At 41.6% G+C, this 13,847-nt stretch overlaps 1 protein-coding gene across 2 annotated transcripts in view; it reads left to right on the top strand.

Annotated features, from left to right (window-relative positions):
• LOC111977600 (RPE-retinal G protein-coupled receptor) overlaps positions 1–13,847 on the top strand; it is a 42,969-nt gene that overhangs the window by 15,677 nt on the left and 13,445 nt on the right. For both annotated transcript variants that reach the window (XM_024007105.2, XM_024007104.2), the window contains exon 5: positions 12,273–12,390. In XM_024007105.2, the coding sequence (XP_023862873.1) occupies positions 12,273–12,390 (118 nt within the window). The remainder of the gene's footprint in view (positions 1–12,272; positions 12,391–13,847) is intronic.

The following is a 13,847-nucleotide window of genomic DNA, read 5'->3' as shown; positions in this document are numbered from 1 at the left end:
TAACAGTTTGGAAACTTTAGAGTGTTTTCTATCCAAATCTACCAGTTATATGCATATATTATCTGGGCCCGAGAAGCAGGCAGTTTAAATTGGCATGCATTTCATCCAAAATTCCGAATGCTGCCCTAGCCTAGTGAAGTTAGCCAAGGTTAGCAGAGTAAAAACGTCACTCACCTGATTCTTTCAGTGCTTGCCACAGTCTTTCCTGCTACCACTTCAGTCATTGTGATCTGCCGCTGCTGTGGTAACTGTTCTGACATTCTCATATGCTTTGCTGATTCAAAGTGACTGTTGATTGTCGACTTTTTCTAGTGTCCATAAACATTTGGAAATTGATTTGCACGGTCGTTAGCTGTTATTTTTGTTGGTAAATTTCTGTTCATTGTACTGCCTGTCAGCCATCAACAATCACACTCATCTTCGCCATGTGAATACGCTGACAGGCCAGGGGGGGAAACTTTGTTGACGTGTGGTTGAATTGAGCCCTTTCCACGGCAACAGTGCAGTAATTCGTCAAAATTACAAACCCGCTTTTTATTGGAACCTTTTATGCGCTAAAAGTGCTGGAATATATGCGCTGATTGGTTGATTTTGCATTGAATTATGCGATCACAGAATCGCGGAATCCTGGAGGGACTGAATTAATAATGTGGTAATTGAGCAAGTTGAGGAAACTAAACAGCTTGGAGTAACCCTGGATTGTAAACTTTCATGGTCAAAACGTGTTGATACAACAGTAGTTAGGATGGGAGAAGTCTGTCCATAATAAAGCGTTGCTCTGCATTCTTAACAGTACTATCAACAAGGCAGGTCCTCAGTCACTAGTTTTGTCGCACCTGGACTACTTTTCAGTCGCGTGGTCAGCTGCCACAAAGTGGGACTTCGGAAAAATTGAAAATGGCTCAGAACACGGCAGCATGGCTGCCCTTGGATGTACACAGAGAGCTAACATTAATGACATGCATGTCAAGCTCTCCTGGCTCAAAGTGGAGGAGAGATTGACTTCCTCACTATTGGTATTTGTGAGATGTATTGACATGCTGAATGTCTGTTTGACTACTGGGACACAGCTCGGACACCCCGCATACCCCACAAGATATGCCACCAGAGGTCTCTTCACATTCCCCAAGTCCAGAACAGACTATGGGACGCTCACAGTACTACATAGAGCCATGACTATATGGAACTCTATTCTACATCAAGTAACTTATGCAAGCAGTAAAAAAATGCACCTTATGGAACAGCGGAGATGGTGAAGCAACACAACATAGGCACAGACACATGCATACAAACACACAATTAACATACACATGGATTTTGTGTTGTAGATATGTGGTAGTGGGTAGGGCCTGAGGGCACACACTTAATATGTTATGAAATCTGTTATGAATGTATTATAATGTTTTTTTAAAATGCCTTAATTTTGCTGACCCCAAGAAATGGGGATCCAATAAAAATAAATTACAGAACTGTAACACACACACACACACACACAACTTCACTATTGCAAAAGACTGACTGATGACAGACAGGCACACACACACACACACACACAACTACTGCAAGCTGACTGAGGACAACAGCACACACACAACACACACACATCAAACACACATCAGAATACATCACATGATTGCCAAAACCTTCAACCCTGCCATGTCTAGCCAAACATCAACCTTAGTACAGTACCTGGTTTTACAGATACTCATCAGACATAGAGTGCCTTGCAAAAGAGTTCATCCCCTTGGCGTTATTCCTATTTTGTTGCATTACATTCAACCCTTTACGATGAAGCTCCTAAATAACATCTGGTGCAACCAATTACCTCCAGAAGTCACATAATAGTTAAATAACCTCACCTGTGTGCAATCTAGATGTCACAATGATCTGTCAATGATCTCAGTATATTATCACTTGTTCTGAAAGGCTCCAGAGTCTGCAAACCGCTAAGCAAGGGGCACCACCAAGCAAGTGCACCATGAAGACCAAGGAGCTCTCCAAACAGGTCAGGGACAAAGTTGTGGAGAAGTACAGATCAGGGTTGGGTTATAAAAAAGATCAGAAACTTTGAACATCCCACGGAGCACCATTAATCCATTATTAAAATGGAAAGAATATGTCACCACAAAAACCTGCCAAGAGAGGGCCACCCAGCAAAACTCACGACCAGGCAAGCAGGAATTAATCAGAGAGGAAACAAAGAGACCCCTGAAGGAGCTGCAAAGCTCCACAGCGGATGATTGGAGTATCTGTCCATAGAACCACTTTTGCCGTACACCTCACAGAGCTTGGGCTTTACGGAAGAGTGGCCAGAAGAAAAGCCATTGCCTTTTGTCATAGGGGGCTGGTTTTTCACTTTGTAAAAAATCGTTCCCTAGTGGTGTATTTTGCTAACGTGTTTAGCTAATAGATTTACATATTTTGTCTTCCCTGTAAAACATTTGAAAAATCTGAAATGGTGGCTTTATTCACAAGATCTGTATCTTTCATCTGGTGTCTTGGACTTGTGATTTAATGATATTTAGATGCTACTATCTACTTTTGAAGCTATGCTAGCTATGCTAATTAGTGTGTGGGGGGGGTGGGGGGTGCTCCCGGACCCGGGGTAGAGGCTCGTGAAAGGTTAATGGAAGCCTCTCCAACAAAATCCAGGTAGATTCAGGAATTGCCCAGGGTAGCTGTCTAGGCCCCTTACTTTTCTCAGTCATTACTAACGACATGCCACTGGCTTTCAGAATGGGTGGCAAGGAATAAGTTTGTCCTAAATATTTCATAAACTAAAAGCATTGTATTTGGGACAAATCATTCACAAAACCCAAAATCTCAACTAAATATTGTAATAAACAGTCCCTCCAGGATTTATCAACATTTTGTGATTTCTGCAGCCAAAAATGCTTGATTTTGCGGCAGCTTTTCTGAAATTTCTGCAATACATTTTGCAATTTTTTTTTTTACATAAAGCAATAAAAGTCAAATGTGCTAAATTTTAGGATGATTTTAAGCAGAATACATAATATAAAAAGTGCAAAAGGGCAAATGTTTATGTTTCTGAATAACAATGAGCAACAGCTAAATGTGCATTTTAAAGTGAGGCATGGGGAGGGGCTCTACACAGGGTTTGCCAGCACAGATAGTCTACGATATTTTGAGTGTGAGGATTTTGGGCATAAGAGCTTTGCGTGCCCACATAAAGGCCGTAGACAAGGTGAGGGCACAAGCGCCAGTGGGGGAAATCGAGGTCAACGTGCAGGGGGTAATGAGATGCAGACAGCAGAGGCTGGGCCTAGTCATGCCAGGGATGGTGGTGTTAATGAGGCTGGGCCTAGTCATGCAAGAGATGGTGGTGTAAATGAGGCTGGGCCTAGTCAGGCTAGAGATGGTGGGGTAGCTGAGGCTGGGCCTAGTCATGCTATGGATGGTGGTGTAGCGGAGGCTGGGTCTAGTCATGCTATGGATGGTGGTGTAGCAGAGGCTGGGCCTAGTCATGCTATGGATGGTGGTGTAGATGATGCTGGGCCTAGTCATGCTATGGAGGGTGGTGTAGATTAGGCTGGGTCTAGTCAGGTTATGCTAGTGGATGAGGAGAGTATAGTGAGGAAGTGTAAGAGACTAGGGGGGGAGGAGGAGGGTGTCAAGCGGAAAAGGAAAAAGGGTGTGGTCAAAGGCACCATGGAACCTTTGCCTGGTGCTGGCGGGAAGGCCCTGACCAAAGAGGAAGGACAGGTGGTCAGGATGGGAGATGGAGATGAGGAGGAAAGTGAGTCTGAGGAAGAGGATGAGGAGTTATTTTTTTCAGACTCCTCTTCAATGGGTTCGGAGCTGACAGCCAGTCAAGCAGAGGGGTCAAAGTACATGTTGAGAGAACTGACAAGGTTCCTGAATGAGACCAATGGGGAAAAAGTTCATCTTTAGGCTTTTTTTTCTGATCCGGGAAAGTTTGTAAGATCAGTACAAAATACTATAAAAATGAGGGGCATGGTGTCCTCACCCAGGAAACGGTTTAGGTTGAGGAAGTGGGTCACAACAGTGCGTAAGGGTCTACCTTCAGACACTGTTTAGATGTATAGTTTCTTTAACACTCCCACTGACACTGAATGAGGCTCTTCCCCATTTCTGTCTTTCATAAAAATCCATTGTACAGTTCCAGTCCCCGCCAACAACCAGCGTCTCCTCAGGCGCTACCTGTGAGAGTTCCTGTCTAAGACACCCAAATAGAACCCCCCTCTCTCTCCCTGTGTTAGGCGCATACACATTTATAAAGACAAAACCCATGTTGTTGATTTCTACTTTTACAACAAGCAGCCTACTCCTACACACCTCCTTTGAGGAGCAAATTTTTACAGACAGACCTGATACAAACAGGACTGCCACCACTGCACTAAAATTTGTCCCATGGCTCAACACGTTTGCCCCTTTCCACCAGAGCCGCCAATCGACTTATTCAACACATCACTATGCATCTCCTGCAGAAACGACACCAGTACTTTTTTTTGTTTTACATATTCACCCAACACACTCTTTCCCGCATCTCTGGCACCATTTATATTAAGCGAGCCTACCCGAAGAGTCTCCATAAGAAGTGAGAGAAAAGCCAGCAAAGAAAGAGACCAATAGCAAAGCTCAAAAAGCCCTTGTGTCTTAACAGGTCGAATAAACTGGTCAAACTAAGTAGAGAATCAATCTTCAGGATGTTGTTATCATAACTATCCAATAACCTTCCAACCGGAGAATTCCTTTGTGTCTCTAGAAGTTATGGAAAGCAAGACGTTATCGTTTGGAACGCGCATGACCAGGAACTGGCATTCTGCCAGACCAATGACTGAAACACCTCCCAACCGGCCCCACATCACACTAGAGGCTTCATTCTACGTTCTACAGACTGTTGACATCTAGTGTAAGGCGTAAGAAGTGCAAACAGATCCATATCTTACAGGGAATTGAATAGGCGATGAGTTGAACATTGACCAGTCTCAGAATTCTCACTTCCTGTTTGGAGTTTTTCTCAGGTTTTTGCCTGCCATATGAGTTCTGTTATACTCACAGACATAATTCAAACAGTTTTAGAAACTTCAGAGTGTTTTATATCCAATAGTAATAATAATATGCATATATTAGCATCTGGGACAGAGTAGGAGGCAGTTCACTATGGGCACGCAATTCATCCAAAAGTGAAAATGCTGCCCCCTCTATCACAAAGAAGTTAAGGTAAGGAACAATAGGAGCCTAACAGGAGTGAAGGCATCATTGGCAGGGGGTATGTGGGGCGGAGAGTATGGTGGGTTTTAGATGGAGGGGGCTTTACAAACCCCCAGTACCAAAGATGTCAGGGGACCTCCAGTGGAGGTTTCTTCATTTCTTCTTCATTTTTCCCTGGCCACTAACAGCTGGTTGGCACGGGTTGATCTGGGAATTGGGCAGGGGTGTCCTTTCTGTGTTATGAAAGAAACTGTTATTCATGTGTTTTCTGTGTGCGCCAGGTTAATGCAATTAATGTCTCTGTTGGAACGTCTGTGTGAGAGGTTTGGGGTAGTTATTACTGTTGGGATGTTTATAATGGGTACAGGTATTCAAATAAGGAGAAGGCCAAATATCTTTTGTTGAATTTTCTGTTTGCTCAGGCTAAATTGGCTATTTGGCCAACAAGGAGGAACAGGGTCAAAGGTGGGGGGATAACAGACCCTTTACTATTATTTAATGGGATGGTCTCTGCGCGCCTTAGGGTAGAATTTGAGTTCTATAGAATGATAAAAAGTGTGGAGATGTTTCAGGAGATATGGTGTGTTGGGGGGGGGGGGGGGGGGGGGGGGGGGGGTTGTCTGTATAGCTGGGGAAGATGTATTGGACATACGGTTGTAAAAGTGTTTTTTGGTTATTGTGATGTGCGGTGTTGTTTAGTATCGTGTGGTAGAGGGAAAGGTGAGTATGGTAAATGTATACAGTACAGGATATATTTTTATTTTTAAGGGGGGGTGAGTTTATGAAATGAGAATGTTTCATTAAAGAAAGACAAAAAGTCTCACTCACTCACTCACTCACTCACTCACTCTCTTAAAAAAACGAATAGATTCAATTTGAGGATCGATATTTTCTAATTTGTCTTCAAAGTTCTTGATTGTGATTTTTTTCTTAAAGGGTTGTAAGGGAGATAAAGAACAGAACACGGGAAAATAGAGTTGTGGTTTATTTTTTTTATTTTTTATTAAATCCAGAAAGATTGTGCTTTCGTGATCCGTATTAAGTTTTACAGAGAGTTTAAAATGGCAATGCAGACAAATTGCACTCTGTGATTTGAGCAGCGCTCTCCATAGACAGAATGGGAGAGCAGAGTGCAGACCACCCTACTTAACCTCTCTTGGTATGTGGGACGTCACCCTCTTCAACAGCCAGTGAAACTGCTGGGCGCCAAATTCAAAAACAGAAATACTCATTATAAAAATTCAGAAAACAAACACGTTTTACATAGGTTTAAAGATGAACGTCTTGTGAATCCAACCACGGTGTCAGATTTTAAAAATGCTTTACCGCGAAAGCATACCTTACGATTATTTGAGAACATAGCCCACTAGACAATTCATTACAAACAGTAACAGCCAAGTAGAACAGAGTCAGAGTCAGAAATAGAAATAAAATGAATCCCTTACCTTTGATGATTCTTCATATGGTTGCACTCAGCAGACATTCATTTACTCAATACTTTTTATTTTGTTCAATAAAGTATCTTATATACAAAACCTCTGTTTTGTTTGCGCGTTTTCTTCAGTAATCCCCAGGCTCAAACACAGTCAAAACAGGAAGACCAAAAAATTATAATTGTATCCGTAAAGTTCATAGAAACATGTCAAACGATGTTTATTTCGATCCTCAGGTTGTTTTTAGTCTAAATAATCGATAATATTTCAACCCGCACAATAACGTAGACAATTAAGGTAAACAAGAATTGCTCTCTCTCTGTTGAGCGCATGAAAAAGCTCTGCGACACTTTAGCGTCCAGTCATTCCGAATGCTCTTATTCCCTCATTCTTCAGAATACAAGCCTGAAACTATTTCTAAAGACTGTTGACATCTAGTGGAAGGCATAGAAACTGCAGTTTGAGTCCTAAGTCGATGGATACTGTAATGGCATTGAATAGAAAACTACAAAACCCCCAAAGAAACTACTTCCTGAACGGATTTTTCTCAGGTTTTCGCCTGCCAAACTAGTTTTGTTATACTCACAGACACTATTTTAACAGTTTTGGAAACTTTAGAGTGTTTTCTATCCAAATCTACCAGTTATATGCATATCATATTATCTGGGCCCGAGAAGCAGGCAGTTTAAATTGGGCATGCATTTCATCCAAAATTCCGAATGCTGCCCCTAGCCTAGTGAAGTTAAGCCAAGGTTAGCAGAGTAAAAACGTCACTCACCTTGATTCTTTCAGTGCTTGCCACAGTCTTTCCTGCTACCACTTCAGTCATTGTGATCTGCCGCTGCTGTGGTAACTGTTCTGACATTCTCATATGCTTTGCTGATTCAAAGTGACTGTTGATTGTCGACTTTTTCTAGTGTCCATAAACATTTGGAAATTGATTTGCACGGTCGTTAGCTGTTATTTTTGTTGGTAAATTTCTGTTCATTGTACTGCCTGTCAGCCATCAACAATCACACATCATCTTCGCATGTGAATACGCTGACAGGCCAGGGGGGGGGAAACTTTGTTGACGTGTGGTTGAATTGAGCCCTTTTCCACGGCAACAGTGCAGTAATTCGTCAAAATTACAAACCCGCTTTTTATTGGAACCTTTTATGCGCTAAAAGTGCTGGAATATATGCGCTGATTGGTTGATTTTGCATTGAATTATGCGATCACAGAATCGCGGAATCCTGGAGGGACTGAATTAATAATGTGGTAATTGAGCAAGTTGAGGAAACTAAACAGCTTGGAGTAACCCTGGATTGTAAACTTTCATGGTCAAAACGTGTTGATACAACAGTAGTTAGGATGGGGAGAAGTCTGTCCATAATAAAGCGTTGCTCTGCATTCTTAACAGTACTATCAACAAGGCAGGTCCTCAGTCACTAGTTTTGTCGCACCTGGACTACTTTTCAGTCGCGTGGTCAGCTGCCACAAAGTGGGACTTCGGAAAATTGAAAATGGCTCAGAACACGGCAGCATGGCTGGCCCTTGGATGTACACAGAGAGCTAACATTAATGACATGCATGTCAAGCTCTCCTGGCTCAAAGTGGAGGAGAGATTGACTTCCTCACTATTGGTATTTGTGAGATGTATTGACATGCTGAATGTCTGTTTGAACTACTGGGACACAGCTCGGACACCCACGCATACCCCACAAGATATGCCACCAGAGGTCTCTTCACATTCCCCAAGTCCAGAACAGACTATGGGACGCTCACAGTACTACATAGAGCCATGACTATATGGAACTCTATTCTACATCAAGTAACTTATGCAAGCAGTAAAAAAATGCACCTTATGGAACAGCGGAGATTGTGAAGCAACACAACATAGGCACAGACACATGCATACAAACACACAATTAACATACACATGGATTTTGTGTTGTAGATATGTGGTAGTAGGGTAGGGGCCTGAGGGCACACACTTAATATGTTATGAAATCTGTTATGAATGTATTATAATGTTTTTTTAAAATGCCTTAATTTTGCTGGACCCCAAGAAAATGGGGATCCATAAAAATATGTAATATGACATGTAACACACACACACACACACACAACTTCACATATTGCAAAAGGACTGACTGATGGACAGACAGGCACACACACACACACACACACACACAAACACACAAATCAGAAATACATCACATGATTGCCAAAACCTTCAACCCTGCCATGTCTAGCCAAACATCAACCTTAGTACAGTACCTGGTTTTACAGATACTCATCAGACATAGAGTGCCTTGCAAAAGTATTCATCCCCCTTGGCGTTATTCCTATTTTGTTGCATTACATTCAACCCCTTTACGATGAAGCTCCTAAATAACATCTGGTGCAACCAATTACCTCCAGAAGTCACATAATTAGTTAAATAAAGTCCACCTGTGTGCAATCTAAGTGTCACATGATCTGTCACATGATCTCAGTATATTTACACTTGTTCTGAAAGGCTCCAGAGTCTGCAACACCGCTAAGCAAGGGGCACCACCAAGCAAGTGGCACCATGAAGACCAAGGAGCTCTCCAAACAGGTCAGGGACAAAGTTGTGGAGAAGTACAGATCAGGGTTGGGTTATAAAAAAAGATCAGAAACTTTGAACATCCCACGGAGCACCATTAAATCCATTATTAAAAAATGGAAAGAATATGTCACCACAAAAAACCTGCCAAGAGAGGGCCACCCAGCAAAACTCACGGACCAGGCAAGCAGGACATTAATCAGAGAGGAAACAAAGAGACCCCTGAAGGAGCTGCAAAGCTCCACAGCGGAGATTGGAGTATCTGTCCATAGAACCACTTTATGCCGTACACTCCACAGAGCTGGGCTTTACGGAAGAGTGGCCAGAAGAAAAGCCATTGCCTTTTGTCAATATGGGGGCGCTGTTTTCACTTTGTAAAAAATCGTTCCCAAATTAAACTGCCTCGTACTCAATTATTGCTCGTACAATATGCATATTATTATTACTATTGGATAGAAAACACTCTCTAGTTTCTAAAACCGTTTGAATTATATCTGTGAGTAAAACAGACCTCATTTTGCAGCAAACTTCCTGTCAGGAAGTGAGAAATCTGAAATCGAGGGCTCTGTTCCAGGGTCAGTTTATACATTTGCATGGAATCTATGGGTCTACATGCACTGCATACACCTTCCCCTAGATGTCAGTAGGCAGTGAGAATTGGAATGGGGTGTCTAGCTAGATCTGAGGCCGAACAAGAGCTCTTGGAACGGAAGGTCTGGTCTTTTCATCGTCTGGCCTGACGCAAGATGGACGTCTGCATTGCGCTCTGAAAAGCTTTCGTTTTATAAGTTAGATATCTCCGGCTCTGATTTAATTTGATATATGTGTTAAAAATATCATAATGTAGTTATTTTAAACYGAGTTATATCAGTATATTGCGATTTTCGGTATTTTCTTTGTTCTGCGTTATGCTGAGTTGGACACTTCTGCGCCACMTGGCTAACGTTTGCTGCTAATTACACAGTTGAAGACGACCTTCTACAACCAAACAACGATTATTCTGGACAAAGGACAACTTGTAAAAGATTCTGATGGAAGCTCATCAAATAGTAGGAACAATTTATGATGTTAATTCGTATTTCTGTCAAAATTGTTTAGACTAATATTCCGCCATTAATTTCGGCGCGGTCTCGTTATAACGTAAGCTGTATGTCGTAGTAACGTTAATTTAAAAAATCTAACACAGCGGTTGCATTAAGAACTAGTGTATCTTTCATTTGCTGTCCAACCTGTATTTTCTAGTCAAGTTTATGATTAGTTATTGATTAGATTAGGTGCCTCTCCAAGATTTCTCCCGACATTTTGTTTGCAGTTTGGCTACTATTCACATTGTAAAACCACGATTTGTGCCGCTAAATATGCACATTTTCGAACAAACCATATATGTTTTGTGTAATATGATGTTATAGGACTGTCATGTGATGAAGTTTGTCCAGGTTAGTGAAAAATTATATATCTTTTGCTGGTTTTCTGCGATCGCTAACTTTTGCTGCTGATAAATGGGTTGTGTCTTTCGCTATTGTGGTAAGCTAATATAATGCTATATTGTGTTTTCGCTGTAAAACACTTAAAACATCTGAAATATTGGCTGGATTCACAAGATGTTTGTCTTTCATTTGCTGTACACTGTATTTTTCATAAATGTTTTATGATGAGTATTTAGGTAATTCACGTTGCTCTCTGTAGTTATTCTAGTTGCTTTGGTGAGAGTTGTGATGGTGGCTGCAATGTAAAACTATGATTTATACCTGAAATATGCACATTTTTCGAACAAAACATATGCTATACAATAAATATGTTATCAGACTGTCATCTGATGAAGTTGTTTCTTGGTTAGTGTCTATTTATATCTTTATTTGGTCGAATTTGTGATAGCTACCCATGCAGTAAAAATATGGTGGAAATATGCGGTTGGGTCTTTTGCTATCGTGGTTAGCTAATAGAAATACATATTGTGTCTTCCCTGTAAAACATTTTAAAAATCAGAAATGATGGCTGGATTCACAAGATCTGTATCTTTCATCTGGTGTCTTGGACTTGTGATTTCATGATATTTAGATGCTAGTATTTACTTGTGGCGCTATGCTAGGCTATGCTAGTCAGCTTTTTTACTGATGAGGGTGCTCCCGGATCCGGGATGGTGACTCGTGAGAAGTTAACGAAAAAAATAAGCAAACACGTTTGGTGTTTGCAAAAGGCATGTGGGAGACTCTCCAAACATTTAGTCAGATGAGACTAAAATTGAGCTTTTTGGCCATCAAGGAAAATGCTAACGTCTGGCGCAAACCCAACATCTCTCATCACACCGAGAATACCATCCCCATAGTGAAGCATGGTGGTGGCAGCATCATGCTGTGGGGATGTTTTTCATCGGCAGGGACTGGGAAACTGGTCAGAATTGAGGGAATGATGGATGGCACTAAATACAGGGAAATTCTCGAGGCAAACTTTTTTTGCAGTCTTCCAGAGATTTGAGACTGGGATGGAAGTTCACCTTCAGGCAGGACAATGACGCTAAGCAAACTGCTAAAGCAACACTTGAGTGGTTTAAGGGAAAACATTTAAATGTCTTGGATTGGCCTAGTCAAAGCCCAGACTTCAATCCAATTGACAATCTGTGGTATGACTTAAAGAATTCCGTACACCAGCGGAACCCTTCCAACTTGAAGGAGCTGGAGCAGTTTTGCCTTTGAACAATGAGCAAAAATCCCAGTGGTTAGATGTGCTAAGCTTATAGAGACATACCCCAACATACCCCAATAATTGCTGCAAAAGGTGGCTCTACAAAGTATTGACTTTAGGGGTTAAATAGTTCTTGTTTGTTTCACAATAAAAAATATTTTGCATCTTCAAAGTGGTAGGCATGTTGTGTAAATCAAATGATACAAACCCCCCCAAAATCTATTTTAATTCCAGGTTGTAAGCCACAAGATAGGAAAAATGCGAAGCGGGGTTAATACTTTCGCCAGCCACTGTAGAGTATTGTCTCTTTCTGTATTGTAAAACATTCATCTTTGCTCCCCAGGTGCACTTGTTTCATAACATCCTGTGTTCTTTTTTCTTCTAAACAGCAACTATGCATCCTACCTGATCCCCATGGCCATTTTCAACATGGCCATCCAGACCTTTGTTGTCATGTCCTCCTACCAGTCCATCGGCCAGAAATTCAAGAAGACTGGAAACCCCAGGGTAAGAAGCATGTCTACTATTATTTTCATTCATGGCTAAGCCCTGTTCCAATACTGTATTTTTTTTGTATTTATTATGGATCCCCATGCCAAGGCAGCAGCTACTGTTTTTATTTCCCCTTTATTTTACTAGGCAATTCAGTTAAGAACAAATTCTTATTTACAATGACAGCCTACCAAAAGTCAAAAGGCCTCCTGCGGGGATAGGGCCTGGGATAAATATTTAAAAAATAGGACAAAACACACATCACGACAAGAGAGACAATACAACATAAAGGAGAGATTGGTGGCAAATCTGATGTCCGAATGGTAAAGCAATCTATTCACTCGAGAGCACCCTTACCTGCCGATCTATAAATTGTGTCTCTGTAATCTAGCATGGGTAGGATGGTCATCTGAATCATGGTTAGTTTTGCAGGCGGGTGGAAGAGGAACGATTACGATAGAGGAAACCAAGTCTAGATTGAACTTTAGCTTGCAGCTTTGATATGTGCTGAGAGAAGGACAGTGTACCATCTAGCCATACTCTCAATTACTTGTAAGAGGTGACTACCTCAAGCTCTAAACCCTCAGAGGTATTAATCACACCTGTGTGGAAAGAGGCATTCTTCTTTCCCAACCACATGACCTTTGTTTTGGAGGTGTTCAGAACAAAGTTAAGGGCAGAGAAACCTTGCTGGACAGTAAGAAAGCTTTGTTATAGAGCATTTAACACAAAATCCGGGGAGGGGCCAGCTGAGTATAAGACTATAAATGGATGAGAGAGCTTTCTACTGCCTGAGCTATGTTGTTGATGTAAATTGAGAAGAGAGTGGGGTCTAGGATCGAGCCTTGGGGTACTCCCTTGGTGACAGGCAGTGGCTGAGACAACAGATTTTCTGACTTTATACACTGCACTGTTTGAGAGAGGTAGTCAGCAAACCAGCCCCAAGACCCCACAGAGACACCAACACTCCTTAGCCGGCCCACAAGACTGGAATGGTTTACCGTATCAAAAGCTTTGACCAAGTCAATACAAATATCAGCACAACATTGCTTATAATCAAGGGCAAGTGTGACATCATTGTGGACCTTTTAAGGTTGCAGTGACAAATCCATAACCTGAGTGGAAACCAGATTGCATACCAGAGAGAATACTATAGACATCAAGAAAGCCAGTCAGTTGATTATTGACAAGTTTTTCGAACACTTTTGATAAACAGGGTAAATTAGAAACAGGCCTATAACAGTCAGGATCAGCATGATCTCCCCCTTTAATTAAAGGACGAACTGTGGCTGGCCTCCAAGCAATAGTGTCAGGATTTGGCCAGGCTTGTTCAGGTTTTGGTCACTAGATGCCCCAATTGCGCCTTTTTGAACCTTTTGTTTTTCCCTTGTTCTAATTATTWTTTGCACCTGTGTGTCATTTCCTTGTTGGTATTTAAACCCTGTGTGTTCCTCAGTTCTTTGCTCAGTGTT

The sequence above is a fragment of the Salvelinus sp. IW2-2015 genome, linkage group LG18, assembly GCF_002910315.2.
Source record: "Salvelinus sp. IW2-2015 linkage group LG18, ASM291031v2, whole genome shotgun sequence".
In the NCBI taxonomy this organism is placed as follows: domain Eukaryota; kingdom Metazoa; phylum Chordata; class Actinopteri; order Salmoniformes; family Salmonidae; genus Salvelinus; species Salvelinus sp. IW2-2015.
Note: the sequence above shows the minus strand (reverse complement) of the source record. Positions and strands in the feature narration are given on the sequence as shown.